We start from the raw sequence: 25,076 nt of genomic DNA on the forward strand, positions 1-25,076 counted from the left end.
AGGGAACTGGCGAGGAAGTAGGAAGTCAGGGGGACTGTCATCCAATAGGATGTCTTCAAAACGCTGTTTTTTTTTTATCCAACCGACCGGCCAAATCCCAAAGACATTCAGTTTACAGGGAAATACCGTAAAAAGGAAAACACTGGAGAACCGCTTGATGTTTCTCCCTCAGTTCATCTGTTTAAAATCGTGCATTAGTGCACAAGGTTTTCTGGGTTAACGGATTATTTGCTCCCCTGCAGACGAAGTCATGCACACATTGGGCGGTGCAGCCGCTGTGGTTCTGGAGTGCAGCTCCTCACGCTGGTGGACTGGTGCATGTTGGGGGGTGTGGGAGGTTTGATGGGAGGCAGCTGGAGGAGGGGGAGGGGGAGGGGGAGGGGGAGGGGGAGGTGGTGGTGGTGAACAGCAGGAGGTCGGCATGAACCAGCTCCAACCAAACTGCTGCTTGTGGACCGCCGAGTCCGATTAGGAGGTCGGTGCCGGTCCTCCTCCACGGAGATCACAGCATGTTGGTTTTGGGGTCTCATTTGTCGTTCAGTAAATATAAATTAAAGTAAGATAAAATAAAACTTTAGTAATCCAGAGAAGAGCAGCATACAAAAGATTAACAATATGAACATATAGAATAACAACTATGTAAAAATAAATAACACTGCATTGCAAAATAGAACTACAATAGAAAAAGTTAAAGTACATTTTTTTTTTAAAACAGCATTTAAGAAGTGATATTAACACCAGTGCCTAATAGAAACTAAAATAGGTAATAAGTGATATTGAGCGATATTAAATCAATTATTTAAAAAGAAGATTGCATGTGATATTTAATAAAGCCTTTTATCATTTATGTTTGATGCTTCAACCTATAAAACATAATAATCTCATAAAGAGAAAAACTTGTTTTATAAAATGTGTTTTATTTAAACATAATGACCATCTGCCATCACTGGTTTACATTAGTGAATCCGGCAGATGTGTGTCAAGGTCAAAGAAGGACACGGAGAGTAAAATCCATAATTTCCTCTGTGTCCCCCCGGCTGCTAATTTCAATTAGTTCGTTCCTCAAAATAGTCCTGCATCCCTCTGGCGCCGATACAACATGTCCGCCTGTTAATGAGCTGCTGATGATCGCCAACGCAGCCGGAGGTTTCATGCAGGCGAAGCAATTAGCGGCTCCTGCGGGGAGGATGAGGGTGGAGGATGAGAGTGGAGGATGCAAGTGGAGGATGCAGGTGGAGGATGCGGGGCGGAGGATGCAGGTGGAGGATGCGGGGCGGAGGATGCAGGTGGAGGATGCGGGGCGGAGGATGCAGGTGGAGGATGCGACGCAGAGGATGCAGGTGGAGGATGCGGGGAGGAGGATGCAGGTGGAGGATGCGGGGCGGAGGATGCAGGTGGAGGATGCGGGGCGGAGGATGCAGGTGGAGGATGCGACGCGGAGGATGCAGGTGGAGGATGCGGGGCGGAGGATGCAGGTGGAGGATGCGGGGCGGAGGATGCAGGTGGAGGATGCGACGCGGAGGATGCAGGTGGAGGATGCGGGGCGGAGGATGCAGGTGGAGGATGCGACGCAGAGGATGCAGGTGGAGGATGCAGGTGGAGGATGCGGGGCGGAGGATGCAGGTGGAGGATGCGGGGCGGAGGATGCAGGTGGAGGATGCAGGTGGAGGATGCAGGTGGAGGATGTGGGGCCGAGGCTGCAGGTGGAGGCTGCAGGTGGAGGATGCGGGGCGGAGGATGCAGGTGGAGGATGCGGGGCGGAGGATGCAGGTGGAGGATGCGACGCAGAGGATGCAGGTGGAGGATGCGGGGCGGAGGATGCAGGTGGAGGATGCGGGGCGGAGGATGCAGGTGGAGGATGCGGGGCGGAGGATGCAGGTGGAGGATGTGGGGCCGAGGCTGCAGGTGGAGGCTGCAGGTGGAGGCTGCAGGTGGAGGCTGCAGGTGGAGGATGCAGGTGGAGGATGCAGGCGGAGGATGCAGGTGGAGGATGCGGGGCGGAGGATGCAGGTGGAGGATGCAGGCGGAGGATGCAGGTGGAGGATGCGGGGCCGAGGCTGCAGGTGGAGGCTGCAGGTGGAGGCTGCAGGTGGAGGATGCGGGGCGGAGGATGCGGGGCGGAGGATGCGGGGCGGAGGATGCAGGTGGAGGATGCGGGGTGGAGGATGCGGGGCGGAGGATGCAGGTGGAGGCTGCAGGTGGAGGATGCAGGTGGAGGATGCAGGCGGAGGATGCAGGTGGAGGATGCAGGTGGAGGATGCGGGGCCGAGGCTGCAGGTGGAGGCTGCAGGTGGAGGATGCGGGGCCGAGGCTGCAGGCGGAGGATGCGGGGTGGAGGATGCGGGGCGGAGGATGCAGGTGGAGGATGCAGGTGGAGGATGCGGGGCGGAGGATGCAGGTGGAGGATGCAGGTGGAGGATGCAGGTGGAGGATGCAGGCGGAGGATGCAGGTGGAGGATGCAGGTGGAGGATGCGGGGCCGAGGCTGCAGGTGGAGGCTGCAGGTGGAGGATGCGGGGCCGAGGCTGCAGGCGGAGGATGCAGGTGGAGGCTGCAGGTGGAGGATGCGGGGCGGAGGATGCGGGGCGGAGGATGCAGGTGGAGGATGCGGGGTGGAGGATGCGGGGCGGAGGATGCAGGTGGAGGATGCAGGTGGAGGATGCGGGGCGGAGGATGCAGGTGGAGGATGCAGGTGGAGGATGCGGGGCGGAGGATGCAGGCGGAGGATGCGGGGCGGAGGATGCAGGTGGAGGATGCAGGTGGAGGATGCAGGTGGAGGATGCGGGGCGGAGGATGCAGGTGGAGGATGCAGGTGGAGGATGCGGGGCGGAGGATGCAGGCGGAGGATGCAGGTGGAGGATGCGGGGCGGAGGATGCAGGTGGAGGATGCAGGTGGAGGATGCGGGGCGGAGGATGCAGGTGGAGGATGCAGGTGGAGGATGCGGGGCGGAGGATGCAGGTGGAGGATGCAGGTGGAGGATGCAGGCGGAGGATGCAGGTGGAGGATGCAGGTGGAGGATGCGGGGCGGAGGATGCAGGCGGAGGATGCAGGTGGAGGATGCGGGGTGGAGGATGCAGGTGGAGGATGCAGGTGGAGGATGCGGGGCGGAGGATGCAGGTGGAGGATGCAGGCGGAGGATGCAGGTGGAGGATTCGGTCTCTGACATCATCTGGAGCTCAGCGCTGGGGGCGGGACATCCTGCTGGGGGTCAGAGGGAGGGCGGCTGAAGGGCCTGTCTGTTACAGAGGGCTCATGTTGCGTAACCTGACGGTCCAGATGGTTTGGGGAAATGGGACCGGCCCTTTAAATATGTACGTGGCATGTGATTGGATGAAACACCGGTCAATCAATCTCCTAATTGAAGCCAGTCGGGAGCACTCTTCTTTCAGATAGAAATACTCCCCGCGGACCTCGCTGTGTTGCATCACACACACACACGCACCTAAGCCCCGCCCCTAGCGAACACGCGCTCTAGAGGTCGCTCACGGTCGATGTCTAAATGACCCCCGGCGTACTTTCCAGTTGTTTTCCTCGTCATCGTGATGGAAACCAAACAAAATGGTTTTCAAATCATAATTGGCTGCTGCCCGAATACACATTGACCAAAGTTATGACAGACAGTCGAACCGACCAATAGAAGAGCTGCAGATCCAGTCGGGTAGTGAAGTTGTGAGTTTGGATCCTATTTCTTTGTGTTTCCCATTGTAGCTCTTTTGTAACATTTTAGAATGCCAATAATTTTTATATATATATATATATGTATATGTATATGTATATGTATATGTATATGTATATATATAATGAAAAATAAAATAATTGTATGTGTACTAAAATAAAATATGTTGATGTGCAAATTAATTACACACAAAAGTAAAGGCCGTTTACATTTACAAAATACGTATACATTTGCACAAAAAAAATAAATAATTAAAAGTAATTAGTTCGTTCAACCGTTTATCTCTATGAGACGACTCCTATTTTTCATATAGTGGATGAAAATGTGCATTAATTCACATTTTCTTTTGCCCATATATTTGTGTGCTTCATTTGGATGGAAAGGTTTTTTGGGGTTTTCATCGTATGGAAGCTTAATCTCATCGAATCTATCAAGCTATTTATATTTAGCGTGACACATTTGTAAAATAACCAGAAAGATTTCATGTTTTTCTTTATGGTTTTTTACATAAAGACATTTGTAAGACTTCAACTTGACGAAATCCTCCGTAACCTCTTTATAGAGCTGTTAAAATAGAGTTAATTTGAGTTTGGACAGCCAGCATCCGTGGAGTTTCTCAGTGTTTACCAACTTACTTTTCCCCCAGTTGGCAGCTTAGAAATCCTACGTGACTTGAATGCATCGTTGGCTCTAAAATTAACTGGATAAATAATCTTTAAGCTAGACACACAGTGTCAGGCTCACGTTAAGCCTGAGCTGAAGCGTAAATGAATCAGTAAAAAGTTTATAAAATAAGGTCTTTTATACACACACACACACACACACACACACACACACACACACACACACACACACACACACACACACTTCCTCCCTCATTGTCTTTGCTGTGGGATACAGCGTTGGCTCTCCTCCGTCCTTTCAGCCTCGGTGTTTAATTAAGTCGTTTTCCTGTTGGAGAAGCTTTTCTTTGGGCCTCTGACAAACGGTTTCGTCACCGTGTGTACGATGAGGTTGGAAACACGTCTGCTGGAGCAAGAAAACAAACAAAAAAGAAACTCGTCTCCGCGGGGGGGGGGGGGGGGGGGGGGTTGAGGAAGGAAACCTGTTGCTCCTTCGCTGGTGATCAGGTATTCAGAAGACTAACCTGTAGAGGGGTCGGTCCTCTACGGTGGCCCTGCCAGGACACCTCGGGTTTCTCTCGGCTGGACTTCTGCAGTAGGGAGTTGGAAAAAGGTTGTTGTGTCAACTTTAAAAAGGTTGTTGTGTCAACTTTAAAAAGGTTGTTGTGTCAACTTTAAAAAGGGCTAAAAGAAGCCAGAGACTTGGCTCTTGTTCATCACAAGGAGGCTCGTACGTAAGAAACAATACAACAACAATGATCGTGTCAGGCAGACATAAAGTTTGCTATGATTAAAGATTAAATAAGTTCTGGTATTCTTTTCTAGTTATATTCATGGTAATTGCACCAGAGTTAGCTGAGAGCTAATTTGCATCTGTTGTCCCTCAGAAGGTATTTATATTATTATCAACAAATTACATGAAATGACTAAAGACTACCAACAAGTCGTGGGTTGGAAGTTGATTGACAGGTCACTCCTCACTCCAGATATGGTCACTTCCTGTTCACTGGTTACAAAAGATGGCGATGGCCGTAATCCAATATGGCGGCAGTCCATGATGTCTACGCCCACTTCTTACATCCAGTCTGTGGTATTTCTATAATGCATTTTTAATCCCATAGGAAGCTGCAGCAGGGGTCCAATGTCAGTTTGATTGGCGGTAAAGTTTCTGTACACGCGAGGCCACCTGGAAGCCATTTTGTTTGCACATTATACTTGACGTCTCCCACAGGGAACGCTCTGAATGCCACAGCGATGTAATGCGTGTGAACTGCACGCCACCAGCCCCCAGAACATGCACCGCTTTGTTCTCTGATTGATGCCAACATGTGCCACATGCTGCATACATTTGTTTTTGTTCCTCTTGAATCTGTTGACACACCAAATCATCTGTGTTAAACTAAAGCACAAAGCCGAGGCCCGGCACAGCCGACAGCCGAGCCTTAGAGTAAATAAAGCGACTTTGAGGTCGTTGTGTTGGAGCCGTACCTTTTCTCAATCCCCCCTTTAAATCTTCCTCTTCCTGTAAACAAGCCGCTCCGAGCGGGAGCTCTTTGTTTGAGCCGTGTGAGTGTGTCGGAGCCGCTGGCCGCGGAGGTGACGGCCGGGCAGGCGAACACAGGGAGGCGGTTTGAAGGTCTCGGGCTGCGGGGCTGGTTTGAGATTGATGCCGCAGAGGCTGGCACCCGGTGGGCGGTGGGCGGCTACCCAGCAGACGCTTAGAGAAAGAATGAAAGAAAGTACATTTTGATTGATTCATTGAGGTCAGGAAGATGTTTTATTTTATTTTTTAAATGACCACATACATCTGTGCATTCGAGCCTCTTGACACACGCGTATCGAGTATGTTTCAACTCTGCCGGTGTTGTGGATTAAAGTCCTCAGATTTCCAACATCCCGTGAATCAGTGACAGCGACCAGAACTAAGTTACAGAGTAGACTGGAGAGAGAATGCAGCTTTAACACATGAAGCATAGACTTCTATACAACCAGAGGAGTCGCCCCCTGGTGGTCAGGAGAGAGAATGCAGCTTTAACACATGAAGCATAGACTTCTATACAACCAGAGGAGTCGCCCCCTGGTGTTCAGGAGAGAGAATGCAGCTTTAAGATACTTACACACCGGCTTCACTCGGGAGAACCGGAGGTTGCCGCCTGAAGTACAACCTCGGAAAATGTGCACACAGAACAACTTCTGCATCCACTGAAAATGCCGCCAACAGGACTCTTGAGGACACAACCTGCTTGTTGTTCAGCTGGCAGCAGCTCACAGAACAAAGTAGACCGAAGTCTAAACCAACATGGGTAACGGCAGAGTGTCTGGCTGCAGGCCAGAGAGGCCGCTGATGGAAACTGTAGACGGTCGGATCCATTATTCATCTACTCTCCCCCGGGACAGATCATTTGTTTCTGACTACAGATACAGGTCAAACACGAGTGCATGAACACACACAAAGCTGTCAGCGAGCTGTTCAGTCTTATCAGAGTTCAGTGCAGCGTTGCTGGTGTTGGAGGACGTAGACCAGAGACGACACGCCACAGCTACAAGTTAAAACCATGACCACACACACACGGGAGAGAGTGTGTTGACTGACAGGAGGAGGCCGAGTGCAGCCTGGTAGATTCACAACGTCTAGCCTGTGAAGTACGATGTTAGAAAGGTGACCAGATTTGGTGGTCCAGGAGGAACTGAAAGGAAAAATGGTCCTAGTGCTTCAAACGCTGAAGACAACGTTTATGTACTTTTGCATGATATCGTCAAGATATTTAGGTCCAGTCTGAACACGTCCGTACATACTTTTGTAAAATATTTATGGGGTTTTCCACAACTGGAATAGGAGTCGAACGGACATTGAACTGCTTTTCGTCATTTGTCGAGTACAAAAGAAAATGGCGTTTGTTGTCCCACGCCAGCGGCTGGTTAATTAGCTTCGTAACTAGCTCGTCCCTCTCCAGAGCGGTGTGGGGGGAGGGGGGGAGGGTGAAGCAGGGGGTGGACCCAAACCCTCTGTTCAGCTCACTGTGACCAGTGTAGCATTTAAGCATGGTGGAATTTGAAAGCTAGCCAACTAGCCAGCTGTCCACTAGTTAGCTGGCTAGCTAACCAGCTGGCTAGCTAACTAGCCAAATCTCCACTAGTTAGCTAGCTGGTTAGCAAGCTAGCTAGCTTGCTAATACCACGACGCTTGAGCCGAACAAAGTTGCCACACATCTGGCGATAGCTGTGCTTTCCTGCACTGTGACGAGTGTGTTTTGAAGCATTAGCCGTTAACTTTTACTCATTTACTCTCAACGCTTTCTCATGTTTCTACTCTGCTGCTCGTTTTAGTCGCGACTGCGAAACCTCCCTTCTGCGAGTCTCCGTAAGTCCGTTTAGTTTACGTGGACGTTAGCGTGCGAAATAGCAATCGTACACATAAAAATGGCCGCCGCCCCGACCATCCCGCTACGATGATTTGAATGAGAGTTCATTCTATTCTGTTTCATGTGCACAGTTTGCATTTCTGACTTTCAGGGGAATGATTTGCTTCATTTAAACCTGCTTGCAACGGTACTCTCTGGCAAACTTTAGTACGGTTTTCTATTAAAAAGAAAGTGTAAAATACGATATTCCTGCAAGACCGGCTCACACTTCCATCTCAGTTGAGCTCCGGTAATGTGTTTCCCTGCCTTCATTCCTGGAGTGCACATATGAAATCCTCCCCTCCTGCTTCTTTCATGTTTCGTGCTCCTTTCAGGGCCGACGGACCCGTCCGGTAGCTAATCCACAGCTTTTGTTCTTTGCCATTTATAGTTAAAAGGGAAAGATGAGACCGGCTGATCGATGAGGAGAGCTTCAAACCCCCGAGGCCTCCGTTCGGCCGATGAGTTCGGTTTTCTCCGCTGCGTCGACGCGCTTGAAGGGATATTTTCTTTTCTACAGCAAAACTGACTTTTCATTCGTGTAACGCCTGCAGCGCTGTGACGGGGCACTTTGAAATCCTGCTGGTGGTCTCGTAGTGGATTTCAGAGTTTTTATGGTTCTGCCTGTGTATAAATCCAGCAGGAGCACTTTCATGAATCACTGGGCTGTCTGAGCCTCACAAAGGTCGAGCTCTGATTCCTCCTCCGATTCGAAGGCAGTTTGGAGATGTTTTTTTTTTTTTTTTACCCACAGAAAAATATGAACAAAGAGAACGGAGAGCAGGAGCTGTTGAGCAAACAGGGTTTGAGGTTCGAAGAATCTTTGGCGGACTGTGTAAGAGACTTTAATTGTTTAAGGATATTAATCACCATGTTCACAGATCTATCATGAAGTGGAGGGACGACACTGTATTCTTAAAGAGTTTGGGGAAAAGAAACGTTTGTTTCTTCTGCTTTTTAGTCCAGTTGTCCAAGTGATCTGCATGTTGGCGTCATCATCATTATATAAACTCTTTGTGTCAACAGAACTGAGCAGACCTGCACGGTAACCGCAGACTGGATATAACAAGTGGACGTAGTCACCAGTTTGTGGTCTGACGTTTCGAAGCCTTGACTTCGGTCAATCTGGGATTACGCCATGTTGTTTTCTTGAAATGAATAAAAGAAAGTGACCATATTAGGACTGAGGAGGAGTGACATAGAGACACTCTGGTGTCAACCAGTCAATCACAGTGTAGCCCCGCCCCTAAAGCATCCCCTGCTTTATGGTCTGTTTGATTCTAAATGACCATAATTTACTAAATGAACATCACGCTGTATTGAAGAAGACTTGAAACTAGAGATTGAGACCAAAAACTCATGTTTACAATGTTTACTGAGGGAATAAATCAAGAGAAGTAGAGTCATTTATATAGACTTCTATACAACCAGAGGAGTCGCCCCCTGGTGTTCAGGTGAGAGAATGCAGCTTTAACACATGAAGCATAGACTTCTATACAACCAGAGGAGTCGCCCCCTGGTGTTCAGGAGAGAGAATGCAGCTTTAACACATGAAGCATATACTTCTATACAACCAGAGGAGTCGCCCTCTGGTGGTCAGGAGAGAGAATGCAGCTTTAACACATGAAGCATAGACTTCTATACAACCAGAGGAGTCGCCCCCTGGTGGTCAGGAGAGAGAATGGAGCTTTAACACATGAAGCATATACTTCTATACAACCAGAGGAGTCGCCCTCTGGTGGTCAGGAGAGAGAATGCAGCTTTAACACATGAAGCATAGACTTCTATACAACCAGAGGAGTCGCCCCCTGGTGGTCAGGAGAGAGAATGGAGCTTTAACACATGAAGCATAGACTTCTATACAACCAGAGGAGTCGCCCTCTGGTGGTCAGGAGAGAGAATGCAGCTTTAACACATGAAGCATATACTTCTATACAACCAGAGGAGTCGCCCTCTGGTGGTCAGGAGAGAGAATGCAGCTTTAACACATGAAGCATAGACTTCTATACAACCAGAGGAGTCGCCCCCTGGTGGTCAGTAGAGAGAATGCAGCTTTAACACATGAAGCATAGACTTCTATACAACCAGAGGAGTCGCCCCCTGGTGGTCAGGAGAGAGAATGCAGCTTTAACACATGAAGCATAGACTTCTATACAACCAGAGGAGAGAGAATGCAGACTCTTTAATGGTGGTGGTCATGAAGCAAAGACTTTCCTCTGCAAAACACTCAGTAAAATGAGTCATGAAGCAGGACTGGTCAGCTTCAGGGGTCATGTATGCCTGTGGTCAGACCTCTGAAGTGTAAAAGCAGCCAGCTGTTCAGGCTCCCATTCACTGCTCTCCGGGTGTATCTCGGCCCCGTGCTCAGCCTGCCATGCAAAGCTTGCTTGGCCTGAGCTAAACCTAACGATCTACACCGCAACCTAAGCTGTATAACAGCATAAAGATACATTTAATGGTTCAAAGATATGCTTGAAAAATGTAGTGTAGTGGAATTATGTGTACTTAAAGAGCCAACCCCAGCTGGCACGGTGCCCACCAGTATGATCCTTTTAAAGAAATACAAGCCCAGACTGTCCACAGATTAACCTGCCATACCCTTCCAGTCTGAGCGGTTGGTATTACCCCCCCCCCCCCCCCCCCCCCCGGCATCAGGAGAGGGGCAGGGGCTCGGTTGGCTGTGTTGGAGTGTACATGGGGGGGGGGTTGTTGTCACACATTCTGGCGTGGCCACCGGTTCTCACCCCCACAGCCTGTGGACGTCCCGGCTCTCCCAGGGCTCGGCTAATCCTCTTATTCAGCGTCCGGCTGGAGGCTGCCGGGCTCCCACCGACCGGAGCGCCGAGCCGGCCCCAACAAACACACTGACACAGTTGTGGGCTTTTTTTTCTCTCTCCGTACAGACGCCGAGCAAGAGTTCTCCATACAATCTATTCTACTCATTCACTCTATTCCAGTGGAACATAAGCATGTTACCCCCCCTCCTCCCACTCTCTGTACTCAACTTGAATCCCCCACAGCCCCCATTCCCCTGCTTCACCAACGCCCGTCTTCACTTCTTTCTCTCCGTTTGTCTTTCATCAGTTTTTCTCTCACTTTGCTGCGTTTTACTCTCGCCGAGTGCTTCTTTTATTTTGCCAATAATTCCCGACAGTTACAGATTATTTATTTTTTTTTCTGTCAAAAAGGGCTGAAAAACTAATATAAAACTTTAATGTTTTTTTCTCATCGCTGCGTCACTTCCCCATCAGCAATATACCGATTCATCGTTAAAAATAGCTGATCGGTTATTCAGGTATGGACGGTGAACCTATCCGTTAAACTTATACACCAATATTTACGGAAACCCAAACTAAAATGTATAACTACTCAAACAATCTGTGATTATACTGTGAGCAATGCTGCCGTAATCCTGTAATTTCCCCACTGAGGGACTAATAAAGGATTATCTTATCTTATCTTATCTTATTATAACCCCAGAACTGAGGCTGATGGGAGCGCCATTTTGCAGGTGTTTGGTCACAAACCAAAATATTGGACGAATGTGAAACTCATCGTAATGTCCGCAAGAAAAGTCATGGATCACCAAGACGGGTAGGATTCATCCTCTGGGGAACATGAATGTCTCGGTAATCCATCCAATAGTTGAGATATTCAAAGTGTTGGACAGACATGAGCTACGTCTGGTGTGAATTAAGGTGAAGAGCCAATCGAGGACTTCTTCTTCCTCTTGTGGGACGTTTTTTTAACATTTCCGCTCCAACACAAACTCAGCAGGTGTTTTTCTTTGTAGTTCTGGACACAAAAGGTCTCCTTCACAACCGGCGTCGCCGCGGCGCTGAGGTCCGTAACCGACACCGGTTTAGAGGATTCATTCAGGTTGAAACTCGTGTTTTCATGTAAAACCTCAAACTGGGGGTTTCGACCGGTTTGCTCGTCGTACAGTTCGGTCGACACAAAGTCGCCTGAAGCGTTCGAATGAACAGAAACACACACACACAAACACACACACACACACACACTCGCCGATGTACCGTTCGGCAGGTGTTCCCTGTCAGAGCTTCTGTTTACACCGTCTGGTTGTTTTCCGTTTCCTCCTCGACAGCTTCCTGTCCGCCCACCTGACCGAGGTCACAGAGCTAGAAACCGGTTGTGTTTTTTAGGATTCACAATGTCAGTCAGTGACCCAGACTGACACATCTGAAAAAAAGACGAGACGTAATAAACAATCATGAGAACGAAGGTGTAGTAAATCTGTTGTGTGTCCATTAAACCCTTAAAAAAAGTTCAAAATGTTGCATAGACGACCAGAAGTCGGGTTCATTATTGATCCTTTTGTAGATAATTGATATGCACGTCTTTCTGGTAGCTATTGGGAGTGTTGGAGGGAACAGGAAACCTCCCTCTTGAGGCGATAACGACGTCAAAAAAACTCATTTTTACTTGAACTGAATCGCCTCTGAACCCTTGAAACTAGAGGTCGCGACCCCGCCGCGGTCCGAGCGTTCGGAGGTCAGTGAGACGCGACTGAACAACCACAACGCGCCTCTTCTCCCCAATTGTTTTTTAATGTCGCTGCCCTTTTTTGAAGGGAACGAGCTGCAGCCGGCAGCTGGAATGCGTGAATCACATCCCGGCTCTATGTATGGTCATGAGATGGTTGGAGAGCCTCGTCGGGAGGTTTAGATCCACTTTGGTGCTCCGTCTCTTTAATGCTGAAGAAACATCCCAGTCTATCTTTGTGTTTTTTAAACATTTCAACCCTCTAAGTTCTCTGCACTTAGGGATGTTCCGCTAGAACAGAAGAACAAGACGAGCTTTATCTCCTGCAGAATGTACAAACACAGTGCATCGGGCAGTTAAATGATTTTATTTAATATTTCTCTGTCCATTTAATACCCTTTCTGTAGCTCTGGATCATATACCACTTATATCTTCAATCTACATAATAATATATGTGTTTGTTTAGTTTATTCTGCACACACAGGCCGTAATGTCGTATCGCTTAAAGGCATCTATCCTGCTATTGGATGGAACCGTGTAGAAAGTCCTTCCATCTGTAAAATCCACCCTGCAGGAAGTTTTAAACCCCAAACTGATCCAAACTTTCAAAGTGATCTCCTCTTTACTCATAAAGACTTAATCTGATGCAGCTACTCTGGTCTTAAAGCAGTCCGATTACTGCCCGGGAAACACCTGCTTTCTACGAGAACTCCACTTCCTGTATGGAGGTCTTCGTGCTGAAGGTGCTGCCCTGCAGGCGACCTCTTGCCCCTGCAGACTGTCAAACATGTAATCCTGGATTAGACCGCTATCATCCAGAGCTCAGGGGGAATAAACACCACACAGCAGGAGACCCCATCTCCTAATTTACCCCCCCAGACTAAATCTGAACCGACCTGCAAACCTGTTTGGGTCACGAAATGTAATTTGTAAAAGAGGCTCTAACCACCGAGAGGGATTTCTTGGTTTTGAAGTTTGTGACGCTGAGCAGACTTTTGGTTCATGTGGAGGATTCGTATTGAAGTTGAATATGCGGACGTGAAAGAATCTTCATACGAGGATTCAGAGAAACCTTCTCTGTGAGGTTTCAACGCCGTCGTACTCGAGACCCCTTTCTGAACCCGGTCTCAGATGAGAAGAACTCAGGATTTCATTTAGGACGTTATTTATGTGACATTAAGAACATCTAATGTTCAAACACGGTCAAATATCTATTGGATTGATGGGCAACCACTTCTGACATTTATTATATTTCACAGACGATATTTTCCTAATGCCTTTAGTGATACCCCCTCACTTGTATGGACCACCTGTTGGTTTGTGGACCACCTGTTGGTTTGTGGACCGCGGCTATGAAGCCTCGGGTTTGGTGACTTTGGCCGGGTTTTGGTTTGTCCCCCCATGTACACTGCAACTTGACTGGTTACCAGTGTGGTATAATGGTATAATGAAATGGTAACATCCTCCTGTTTGGTAGTTATAATATGTTCCATGTGGACTCAGTAGGGATCATCCTCTGGGGACCGTGAATGTCTGGACCAGTTGTCAAGATATTTCAGTCTGGATCAAAGTGACCAACGGACAAACAGACATTGACATCAATAATTTCCCATGAAATCGTTTTTTTTAATAATTCATTGGGAGTTTTCTTTAGATTGTAGTTTTTTTTTTAAACCCCAGCAATGCAGAAGAGTGATGACCTCACAAGACGGTGCAATACACTTGCTGCTGTTCTTTAAGGCACTTTTTTAAATTGTTGTTGTGAGAACCATGAACCCGGTGTACCCTTCAAGTCAAACCCTTCTCAGGTTTTGGTTCGACCAGGGAATTAAAAAGACGCAAGGTGCACTGACCATGCTGCTAGAATGTATTGTAGAACTATATGATGGACATCCAGTATGACTTGAGAACTTAAGCCAGTCAAGTATTGGGCAGGAAGCTAAAACACAAGTAGAAACCTGAAGCGGTCACAACGGTAAATATGATGAATTCCATCAAATGAAAATGTTTCTGTGTGTTGTGACTGCTTGTGAACACGCACCTCATCGGGTACCTTATTTCCTCTTGGTGTCATGTGGCCCCGGCCCTTTGTTTCCCGGTCGGGGCCCCACGGCGTTCTGTTATGGTAACGAGGTGTGGTTCTCAAACGGCCCCCATCGGGGCGTTGACTCCACTTCATTAATGTGACGGATGCCCGGACAGCCGCTCGGGTTAATAACTCACCTCCTGACATCTCACCGCGCTGCATCTCATTATATACGTGACGGAGAGCCGGAGTGGGTCTAGTTAGTCTGCAAGGTCGAGAGGAAGGTCGTACGGTGGGGAGTTATATGCTCATAAGACACTGGCCGGCTTTATTGGGCAGAAAAACAGCCGTTTGGGATGTTTGGCCGTTTTGAATCCAAATATCCAAACGTGACCCAAAAAAAGGTGGAGCCTACATGGCGTGACAGGCTGGGTAAATCAGGCAAAGTAAAGGTGCCCTTAGAGATTCTCTTAGAGATGCCCTTAAAGGTGCCCTTATAAATGCCCTTAGAGGTGCCCTTAAAGGTGCCCCTAGAGATGCCCTTAAAGGTGCCCTAAGAGATGCCTTTAAAGGTGCCCTTTGAGATGCCCTTAAAGGTGCCTTTAGAAATGCCCTTAGAGATGCCCTTAGAGGTGCCCTTAGAGATGCCCTTAAAGGTGCCCTTAGAGATGCCCTTATAGATACCCTTAAAGGTGCCCTTAGATATGCCCTTAAAGGTGCCTTTAGATATGCCCTTAAAGGTGCCCTTAGAGATGCCCTTATAGGTGCCTTTAGATATGCCCTTAGAGATGCCCTTAGAGATGCCCTTAAAGGTGCCCTTAGAGATGCCCTTATAGATACCCTTAAAGGTGCCCTTAGATATGCCCTTAAAGGTGCCTTTAGATATGCCCTTAAAGGTGCCCTTAGAGATGCCCTTATAGGTGCCCTTAGAGGTGCCCTTAGAGATGCCCTTAGAGATGCCCTTAGAGGTGCCCTTAGAGGTGCCCTTAGAGATGCCCTTAGAGGTGCCCTTAGAGATGCCCTTAGAGGTGCCCTTAGAGATGCCCTTAGAGGTGCCCTTAGAGATGCCCTTAGAGGTGCCCTTAGAGGTGCCCTTAGAGGAGCCTCTCCGTGGGCTGCAGCTATTGAAGGTTGTAGTCATCGAGTATTCCTCGCATGATTATTGAGTTTTTAACAGCTTGGATTTGAGAACGCAAAGAGGGATTTTATAGAAAGCAAACCAAACCAAATAAAATTAAAAAAACATGACAAGCAAGGTCACTTGTGTGTGTTTATTGTTTTTAGTTTTATTTGGCATAAAATCAAACTTTAAACCCATTAACTATAATGTCTTTTTATTACTTTACTTAGACAAAGCTGCAATCTGTGCACTTAATTTCAAGTTCTACACGATAAACGACTGTTGACTGAATTTTACCTTTTATTTATAGAGACAGAGATTTCGGAATAATTGCACAATAATGGCCTTTATTGACTTTAAGAGGAGTAAACGGGTTATAAATGTAGATAAACAGAATCCAGTGTGATCTGTCATTAATACTCTCTCTCTCTCTCTCTCTCTCTCTCTCTCAGCTGGAGGATACGCATACAGGAATCAACGCAAGTTCTCAGAAGACATCGACTGGTCGTACGCGGGTGAGTCAGAAGATCAGGTGCTGGAAGGCTCCGTGTTTTATGAGTGACAGGCAGCTTGTTCTGCACGGTGGTTCATGTTCATGATCTCTTGAATGGTAAATGGACCTGTGACATCATTCACCCATTCACACACTGATGGGAGGAGCTAAGGTTCCACCTGTCTATCTGGGAGACTCGGAGACTCAGAGACTGGGAGACTCAGAGACTGGGAGACGGAGGGACTGGGAGACTCGGAGACTGGGAGACTCAGAGACTGGGAGACTCGGAGACTGGGAGACTCGGAGACTGGGAGACTCGGAGACTGGGAGACTCAGAGACTGGGAGACTCGGAGACTGGGAGACTCGGAGACTGGGAGACTCGGAGACTGGGAGACTCAGAGACTGGGAGACTCGGAGACTGGGAGACTCGGAGACTGGGAGACTCAGAGACTGGGAGACTCAGAGACTGGGAGACTCAGAGACTGGGAGACTCAGAGACTGGGAGACTCGGAGACTGGGAGACTCAGAGACTGGGAGATTGGAAGAAACAGAGATTGGGAGATTGAGGAGACAAGGAGACTCGGAGACTGGGAGACTAGGAGACTGAGACTCAGACTGCAGATGTGTACAGGTCCACATGCAGCCCACTGCTGCTGCAGGACCTGTGAGCTCAACGTCACATGCTGCCCGGATTAATTTGGCAATAAAAGTGAAACTAGGAGCTCGAGGCTGTAGATCAGTTCGACAAGAATACGAGCTGCTGGACACCCACACACACACACACACACACACACACACACACACACAACGAGTGCATGAACTCTGAGGGTCTGATAATTCGTATTCCCGGCTGTAACACTTGCTGTATTTATGTTGTTTCCTCACGCCGCCGTGTTCTTTGTGTTTGAGAGCAAAGAGGAAACCTGAAGCTGAACTCTGCGTTTTGGGGCAAACGTCTGCTCGAACATTAAATAATGTCGGACTTTGACCTCATGAGAACTGCGAGAGAGCGAGAAACCCGTGAGAGCCGATCCTGGAAGAGCAGCTGGAGGCCATTAGCTCGTTAGCTCAGCGCTAGCTCTCCCAGTGCAGCACCCCCGCCTTTTTAAAAGAGGTACTGTCCTCTCTGCCTTCAAACACAACAGTCTACCACACAACCTTTGTTTTACGAAACATCTCCATCCACACAAGAACCCAAAAAACGACTCCTATCGCTCGCCAGGCCAGCAGGTGGCGATTAATGCTACGTCGTTAAAGGCTACGTCAGCGCTACGCTAACCACCGTAGAAGAAGAAGACTCTGAGCATGCTCAGTGAGCTTGTTTTTTTCTTTTGGCGCCGGTAAGAAAATAGTACACGATGGTGAAAATAGAAGGTGCCGAAATGTTGAAGTTTTAAATGTAAATCGCAGCGCTGACAAAACATCAACAACGCCGCCGTCCGCCATCTTTGTTTTACGCTTTCAGCCGCACGCTCGTGGCGCTCGTGACCCGTTTTTTAAACGTCCAGACCGATCCGTGAGTCCCGTTGTGAAGTCGGTTAAAGTCTGAACGCTGAGAGGAATTAATCGGCTTCCTCTTTAAACCTTTTTTAATTTTTCATTCACTTCAAGCTTCCTTCTTGCTCTTGAAAATAGAATAAATAATTTCACTTTACTCAACCTCAAAAGGCCAAAGGTCACAAAAGGTACAAAACAAAAACTCATGACTGTACAAAAGAGACGTCAGAGTGAATTATTTTGGCGGTTAGTGTGCAATAAATTATTATAATTATAATAAGTTATTTTTACATATTTGAGTCCAGTTCTGTCATTACGTGCTCACGAGGCTTTTCTCCAACATGTGAGATTTGATTTAAACCTTTTGAATTGGAGAAGAAAAACATCTTCCAGGTTTGATTCTTTCAGAATCTGCCTCCCACCTGGACTTTATCTGAACGCCGGTCCTTTTTTCTTTTGTCTGCCCTCCAGGAACCCTGAATCAGAACAACTGGGCCAAGAAGTTTCCGTCCTGCAGCAACGCCAAGCAGTCCCCCATCAACATCGAGGAGGACCTGGCTCAGGTGAAGCTGCAGTACCAGAAGCTGACGTTCGAGGGCTGGGAGAGTCCGACGAGCAGCAGGACGACCATCAAGAACGACGGCAAGACCGGTAAGACGCCCAGAACCCGGATCGGGGTACCGGATCAGAGTCCCGGATCAGGGTACCGGATCAGGGTACCGGATCAGAGTCCCGGATCGGATCCAGACTTGAAAATAATTTCATCTTAAGTCAGGAAACCATCCACAATTCTAAATTTCCTTTTAATGTGATCTGTAGTGGGGTTTTTTCTTCAATAATTCAAATAATATGGAAATAAAATAGTGTATTTTTTTTTAATTTAAAATATATCATGTCATCATTAGTTTGAATGAAGTGTAATAATGAGCGTACAGAAGTTAAAGAGCTCATCATTTAATAATCTCTAATGTCTATTTTATATTCATGTGAAAACAAATTGATTTTATTCAAGTTTTATTAAAAAAAAACTCTTAATTACTAGATTACCTGAACACATCATAATCAACCTGAATATAGTTTTCTGTTTAAAAAAAAAAAATGCCAGCAACCTTTTTAGGACCTGAGGAAATAAATCGTGCACATTAACAAAATAAAAGTAATCCTTCAAACTAAAAGTAAACCAGATATTCCTTTTTTATCAGTAAATAAAGTGACGTTTAAAACTGGTTTGAATCCCAATTAAATCCTCTTGCCACAGAGCCGATAACTATACTTTTAGAACAATGGTTGCATGTCTATTGAAGGCATCTGCGTCCATGTCTAAGGCTGTTAACGCAAAGTAAGCGTTTAGTTCAAGCCCACTTGCTTCCTCCTTCCTTAAGGAGACGGTTCCTCCCAGAAGGCCTTTCCTCGTCCAGCGGCGTCCCCATTGTGAAGGATTCAGTTACCAGTTCCTCATCTGACAGACAGAGGAAGTGTATAAAGGGCTCTCCATCCTAAGTGGCGTGACACACAATAGCCCACCGGGTGCATTCAAGGTAATCGTTAAGTGAAATTGTAGACGAGGTCGGATCCCAAAAAGAAGAAGCTCCAAACTGAGGCGTCCCCGTGCTTCTTAGCAACGGCACTCTCGGGGGAAATAAGAAGCACTCTGTTGTGGTTGTTGTTCACCCGAGGCGTCCATCAATGGAGGTGTTCTGGTGGGCGATCTGAGCGCCATTCAGGCCGAGGGTCTTCTTCAACCTGTGTGGGGGGGGGGGGTTATATATTTGCGATGGAGGGATCGGATCGGGCCTTTTGACTTTTCAACAGCAGGCAATCAGCGACGCAGTTGAGTCAATATGGGCCTCGAGGTCAAAGGGAAACAGAAGGAGGTGAACACGCACGACAAAGAGGATCAAAGATAGAAACACACCAAGAGCAACGGCAGACAAACCTGTTGCATTCTGGTCCGAGAACGGGAGAATATCAAAAAAGGAGGAAAAATAGTAAATGTGTCGTCTCCAGACCAGAAACCCACTTCAACATCGTCGTTTATCAAAAGGTCTTCCTGTTGCTCCACAGTTTAAATTAATTTTATACTTTTAAACTTGAATACACTTAAAATGTTATGAGTTTGTGTGTAAATCAAGTTAAAACGGGCAGAGATGGATAGATATAGGTTTCCAAAACGGTAAAATATTGGTTTCCAATATATAATTCTTTATTATTTTTTTATATATATATATTCTTTATTTTATATATATATATTTTTTTTTTGGGGGGGGGGGAATTATTTATTCTAAATTTGTTATCCTAATTCTTTAATCTTACTTTTTATTGTACTTCATTTTTTTGTTGTTCTTATTATGTTTAGCCATCCCAGCCTTAAAGTGCCACTTTTTTATTATTATTATTATTATTATTAATAATTACATTTTAAAATAAATGTATTTATTATTTAAAATGTGTTATTTATTCTTAATTTAAAAAAAAAATCTTAATAATAATTTTTTTATTGTAAATTTTTTTTATCCTTAATTCTTAATTGTTAAATTATGTTTAGCCATCCCTTCAGGGTTCTGCAGAGGTTCAGATGTGTATTATCTGAGCTCAACAATAGCCCCGTGCTCATGAGATGTACATGATGGTATTAATACAGAAGATGAAAGGCTCCGCCCCCATCAGACCATCAAAGGGGGTTTGGACCCCCGAGGGACCTTTTGTCAGGTGGAACAAAGACGAGCTGAAGAAGATCTCCTCGTTGGTTGAGTCATTGTCTCCAACGACGGCGTTCGAGCTCTCGTCTTTTGATCTTCTGTACATTCATAATCCATTATTTCAATTAGAGGGTCAGGCCGCGTTGTCTTCAAAGCTTTAAACGTATTTGCTCGAGAAGTTTTGTTCACGAACGATGATTTGATTAATTTAATAAACCTTTTTATGAAAATACAGCCCGGTTGATTGTTTATTTCTTCACGTCCTCTCTCGGTTTTCCAGTGGCGGTCGACGTGGACGGAGAGTTCTACGTGAGCGGAGGCGGCCTGAGGTCAAAGTTCAAGGTGGGACGTATCACCTTCCACTGGGGGCGCTGCAACGCCTCCTCAGAGGGCTCCGAACACAGTCTGGATGGAGTCAAATACCCTCTGGAGGTGAGCCCTGTTCTAGTGCGGGACACAGGTTGAGCTTAGCTTTTCTGTTTTTATTTATTTTATAATCAAAAATTATATATATATATATTATATTTGTTTATATTTATATTTTTATAGATGTTTTTTTTATACATATATTTTCTTTTTTTATACATATATATAAAGATGAAAAAAACAAACGTGTATATATATACACGTTTGTTTTTTATATATATATATACATATATATATATATATATAAATATTTACTTTATAATAATTTTGTTAGATTTACTTCAGTATATAACAATCCTGTCTATTCTTTACTTTTTTTATTTGTTCAGCTTTGTTGTCTCAGGCTGCAACAATAATTTTTCTATTCGTTGTTTGGTCTCAAAAATGTCTCATTCTGTCCGATGTTACGTTTATTGTCACAGACGAGTAGAGAAACCAGGAAGTATTCACATTTAAGAGGAATAGGACAATTTGTACCTAATATTTTTAATAAAAATAAAGAGGCCACTGTTTAATAGTGACAACTAATCTATTGATTTAGCTGGTTTGTGTTTGTGTCCTTGGCGAATAACAAAGTGTGCTTGAAAATAATATTCTCTACACGTAAATGTTGTGAAACCAGTTATATATATATATATATATATATATATATATCGTCATATTTTGTGTTTTCTCCCCCAGATGCAGATCTACTGTTATGAGGAGCATCGCTTCGCCTCCTTAGAGGAGGCCATGAAGGCCGGAGGGAGGGTCACCGCGCTGGCCGTGCTGCTCGAGGTGTTCTTTCACTTTACGGTGTTTCAAGGGTTTTACTTCCCGAGGTCGGAGGTCATCGCCTCTTCCCCGCTACACAAAACACAGAATATGGATTCAGATATTTAAATGCGTGAAACGGTGTGCGGAGGAAAAAGTGGTGAAGGTAGCAACACCGCAATGTAAAAATACGTCTCTGGTGTCGACCTGTCAATCACCTTGTAGCCCCGCCCTAAAGCGTCCCCTGCTTTATGGTCTGTTTGACTCTAAATGACCATAATTTACTAAATGAACATCACGCTGTATTGAAGAAGACTTGAAACTAGAGATTGAGACCAAAAACTAATGTTTACAATGTTTACTGAGGGAATACATCAAGAGAAGTAGATGATGATTTATTTGTTATATATATTTTGTATTATTCTGAATATGGAGTACAATTTTGGATTAAGTGTGAAGTAGAAGTACAACATGTTCATAGTAATGTACAAGTACTTCAACATTGTACATAAGTTCAGTATTGTCGTAGGATGCCGGCTATCAGACCGAGCCGTTAGCCATTAGCTATTAGCCGTTAGCCATTAGCCCTTAGCCGCTAGCTTTACTTTACCTCAGACCTAGCCATTAGCTATTAGCCATTAGCTGCTAGCTTTACGTTACCTCAGACATAGCCATTAGTAATTAGTAATTAGCCGTTAGCCATTAGCCGTTAGCTGTACGTTACCTAAGCACGTACAACACATTAAGGATGACTGTCCTCTGAATAGCGGTTTGTTGAGATTTCACCAGAAAGTAAAAAAAGCTCCTCATCTTTTTTCCTAAATACTTTTGATTGTCACCCTGAGAAGTCAGAGGTAACCCGGCTTGCGTGGGTTTCACAGCCGCTAGCTCCGGGCTAACGGTTTGGATGTTCCACCTTCTCGTCTGAAAAAACACCGTTCCTCGTAAATATAAAACCCACAGTTTTTTTTTTAGCTGCTTCTCATTTCACTAAATCGTCTGATCTTAGCAGCTTAAACGAAATTGTAAAAAGTTGGCATGTTTCAAAGGCAGAAAGGCTTCTTTCCGACCGGGTGTTTCTTGTAATACCTCCAGTGTGTGTGATTCACGTCTCGGCTGAGGATCATTGCCGAGCTCCCGTCTGGGTTCTGGGTTCACCCCGATCCTCGTGCATTTCGTGCAGACCAAACCTTCCCTGTGTTTTGCTCGGTGCCGCCGCGTTGCCTCCGGCCGGGTTGGCGTGTTGCAACGCGGCTCAGGAGGAGCGTCTGATGCGAAGCTGCAGGCTCTGTTTGGAAAACTACCAAACAAAAAGCTAGTAGATCAGGTTTTGTTTTGTTTGTGCCCTGTGAACCTCCAACCAGCTTCAGAACTGTTTTAACTCTCCAAAGGTAACGTAGGAGGCAGTCTGGTGGCTTTATTGGAGAAGGTGAACGTTATATTACATGAAAGTCCTGGTTTGGAATTTAACCGGATGTGGAAAACTTCTACTTCGTGTCAGTCTTCACTGAGAACGACTTGATGAGCCTCAATGAAGTCAATGCTTCATGTGTTAAAGCTGCATTCTCTCTCCTGACCACCAGGGGGCGACTCCTCTGGTTGTATAGAAGTCTATGCTTCATGTGTTAAAGCTGCATTCTCTCTCCTGACCACCAGGGGGCGACTCCTCTGGTTGTATAGAAGTCTATGCTTCATGTGTTAAAGCTGCATTCTCTCTCCTGACCACCAGGGGGCGACTCCTCTGGTTGTATAGAAGTCAATGCTTCATGTGTTAAAGCTGCATTCTCTCTCCTGACCACCAGGGGGCGACTCCTCTGGTTGTATAGAAGTCTATGCTTCATGTGTTAAAGCTGAATTCTCTCTCCTGACCACCAGAGGGCGACTCCTCTGGTTGTATAGAAGTCAATGCTTCATGTGTTAAAGCTGCATTCTCTCTCCTGACCACCAGGGGGCGACTCCTCTGGTTGTATAGAAGTCTATGCTTCATGTGTTAAAGCTGAATTCTCTCTCCTGACCACCAGAGGGCGACTCCTCTGGTTGTATAGAAGTCTATGCTTCATGTGTTAAAGCTGCATTCTCTCTCCTGACCACCAGGGGGGCGACTCCTCTGGTTGTATAGAAGTCTATATAAATGACTCTACTTCTCTTGATTTATTCCCTCAGTAAACATTGTAAACATTAGTTTTTGGTCTCAATCTCTAGTTTCAAGTCTTCTTCAATACAGAATGATGTTCATTTAGTAAATTATGGAATTATAGACCATAATTCAGGGGATGCTTTAGGGCGGGACTACAAGGTGATTGACAGGTTTTTCAACTTTTACATTTTCACAGTGTCTTCAGTTTCACATTTACCAGCGGCAACATTAAAGTGATGAACACATCAATGCATCACTAATTATTATTCAGTAATATAACATAATATTCTGCATAACTAGTACTTATTATTTGTGGTACTTTAATAATATTTTTATGTTAATACTGTACTCACCCTGTGTTACCTTGAATACTCTTACCTTGAAAAACTAAGTCTTGATGAATGTGAGTAAATGGAGGCATCAAAACTTTATGAAATGATTTGTCGCTTTTTAAAATTTTATTCTCCCTTCAATGTGTCAATGTGAGCGAAAAGTTATATTGAAGTTAACGCTGTGAGAGTAGTTGATAAGCAAATGGTCATTTTGAGGGTGAAGTATTACTTTAGGTAAACTTCAATGCTGGACGGGAGTATTTCTACACTATGGGATTGATATAGATAGAATCTAGATATATATGTATAATATATATATATATATATATATATATATATATATATATATATATATATATATATATAGATAGATAGATAGATAGATAGATAGATATATATAGATTCATCTCTTACAGCAAAAGATGGCGAAATTATTACGTAAACAGTTGAGAAAATAAACATCAGTTATGGAGAAATAGCCGGTTCTCCGTGCACCGAACCGATCGACACATCGATATGAAAACGTTGTTTTATGACTGAATCTTTATATTCGCCAATAAAAAGTGAGCCGTCATTGCGTTTGGGTTTTTTCTCCTCTCAGACGAGCGCGGACGACAACGTGAACTTCGCCGCCATCATCGACGGTGTGAACAGCGTGAGCAGATACGGTACGTCGGTCCTTCTTTTTTCTTCTTCTCCCATCTCGTCTCTCTTCTTCTGTGGCGCTTATTCGAGCTGTCCCGTCCTCCGCCGTCCAGGAAAGAGCGGCGCGGTGCCGCCCTTCGCCCCGCGAGGCCTCCTGCCCAACGCCACGGACAAATACTTCATCTACAACGGCTCGCTGACCTCGCCGCCCTGCAGCGAGACCGTGGAGTGGATCGTCTTCAAGAGCGTGGCGGCCGTCTCCGACGGACAGGTGAGGATGCCGGCGCCGGCGAGTTTATCCTGAAGCATTCGCTTTGAATCCCAACACTTTGAAACTATAACGGTTGTTTGCTGTTGTCGATGCTAGTTTTGTATCACATGGTTTTGCTCCTGTATTCCATTGTTGATTGTTGGAGGCTGAGCTTGAGGTAATCACAGAAAAGTGAGTATAATAGAACAAGGTGGAAAAATTGGTTTTGAATTACCAAAACATCTGCATTTTCTTTTACTGTTCCCTTGAGGTGGTTTAATGCCTTTGTCAAAAAAATATGGAAACATCTTCTGATTCGGCTGTTGGCGTCTTTGCGAATATATTTATATATATATATATATATTTATATTTATATTGTCTTTGTATCCGCAAAAGACCAAAGAATCCCAAGATCCGTAGCAAAGAGGACGCGCTACAAGCTACGCTAATGGTTTGAGTGTTCATGGCGTTTATTTTCTTTAGCTAACGTTCGG

The 25,076-nt window shown here is 45.8% G+C and overlaps 1 protein-coding gene across 3 annotated transcripts in view; it reads left to right on the forward strand.

Annotated features, from left to right (window-relative positions):
* ptprz1a (protein tyrosine phosphatase receptor type Z1a) overlaps positions 1–25,076 on the forward strand; it is a 63,970-nt gene that overhangs the window by 7,222 nt on the left and 31,672 nt on the right. For all 3 annotated transcript variants that reach the window (XM_034535989.1, XM_034535990.1, XM_034535991.1), the window contains exons 2-7: positions 15,802–15,864; positions 17,812–17,991; positions 20,320–20,471; positions 21,147–21,242; positions 24,289–24,355; positions 24,446–24,603. In XM_034535989.1, the coding sequence (XP_034391880.1) occupies positions 15,802–15,864; positions 17,812–17,991; positions 20,320–20,471; positions 21,147–21,242; positions 24,289–24,355; positions 24,446–24,603 (716 nt within the window). The remainder of the gene's footprint in view (positions 1–15,801; positions 15,865–17,811; positions 17,992–20,319; positions 20,472–21,146; positions 21,243–24,288; positions 24,356–24,445; positions 24,604–25,076) is intronic.

This window comes from Cyclopterus lumpus, chromosome 6 (genome assembly GCF_009769545.1).
Source record: "Cyclopterus lumpus isolate fCycLum1 chromosome 6, fCycLum1.pri, whole genome shotgun sequence".
Lineage (NCBI taxonomy): Eukaryota > Metazoa > Chordata > Actinopteri > Perciformes > Cyclopteridae > Cyclopterus > Cyclopterus lumpus.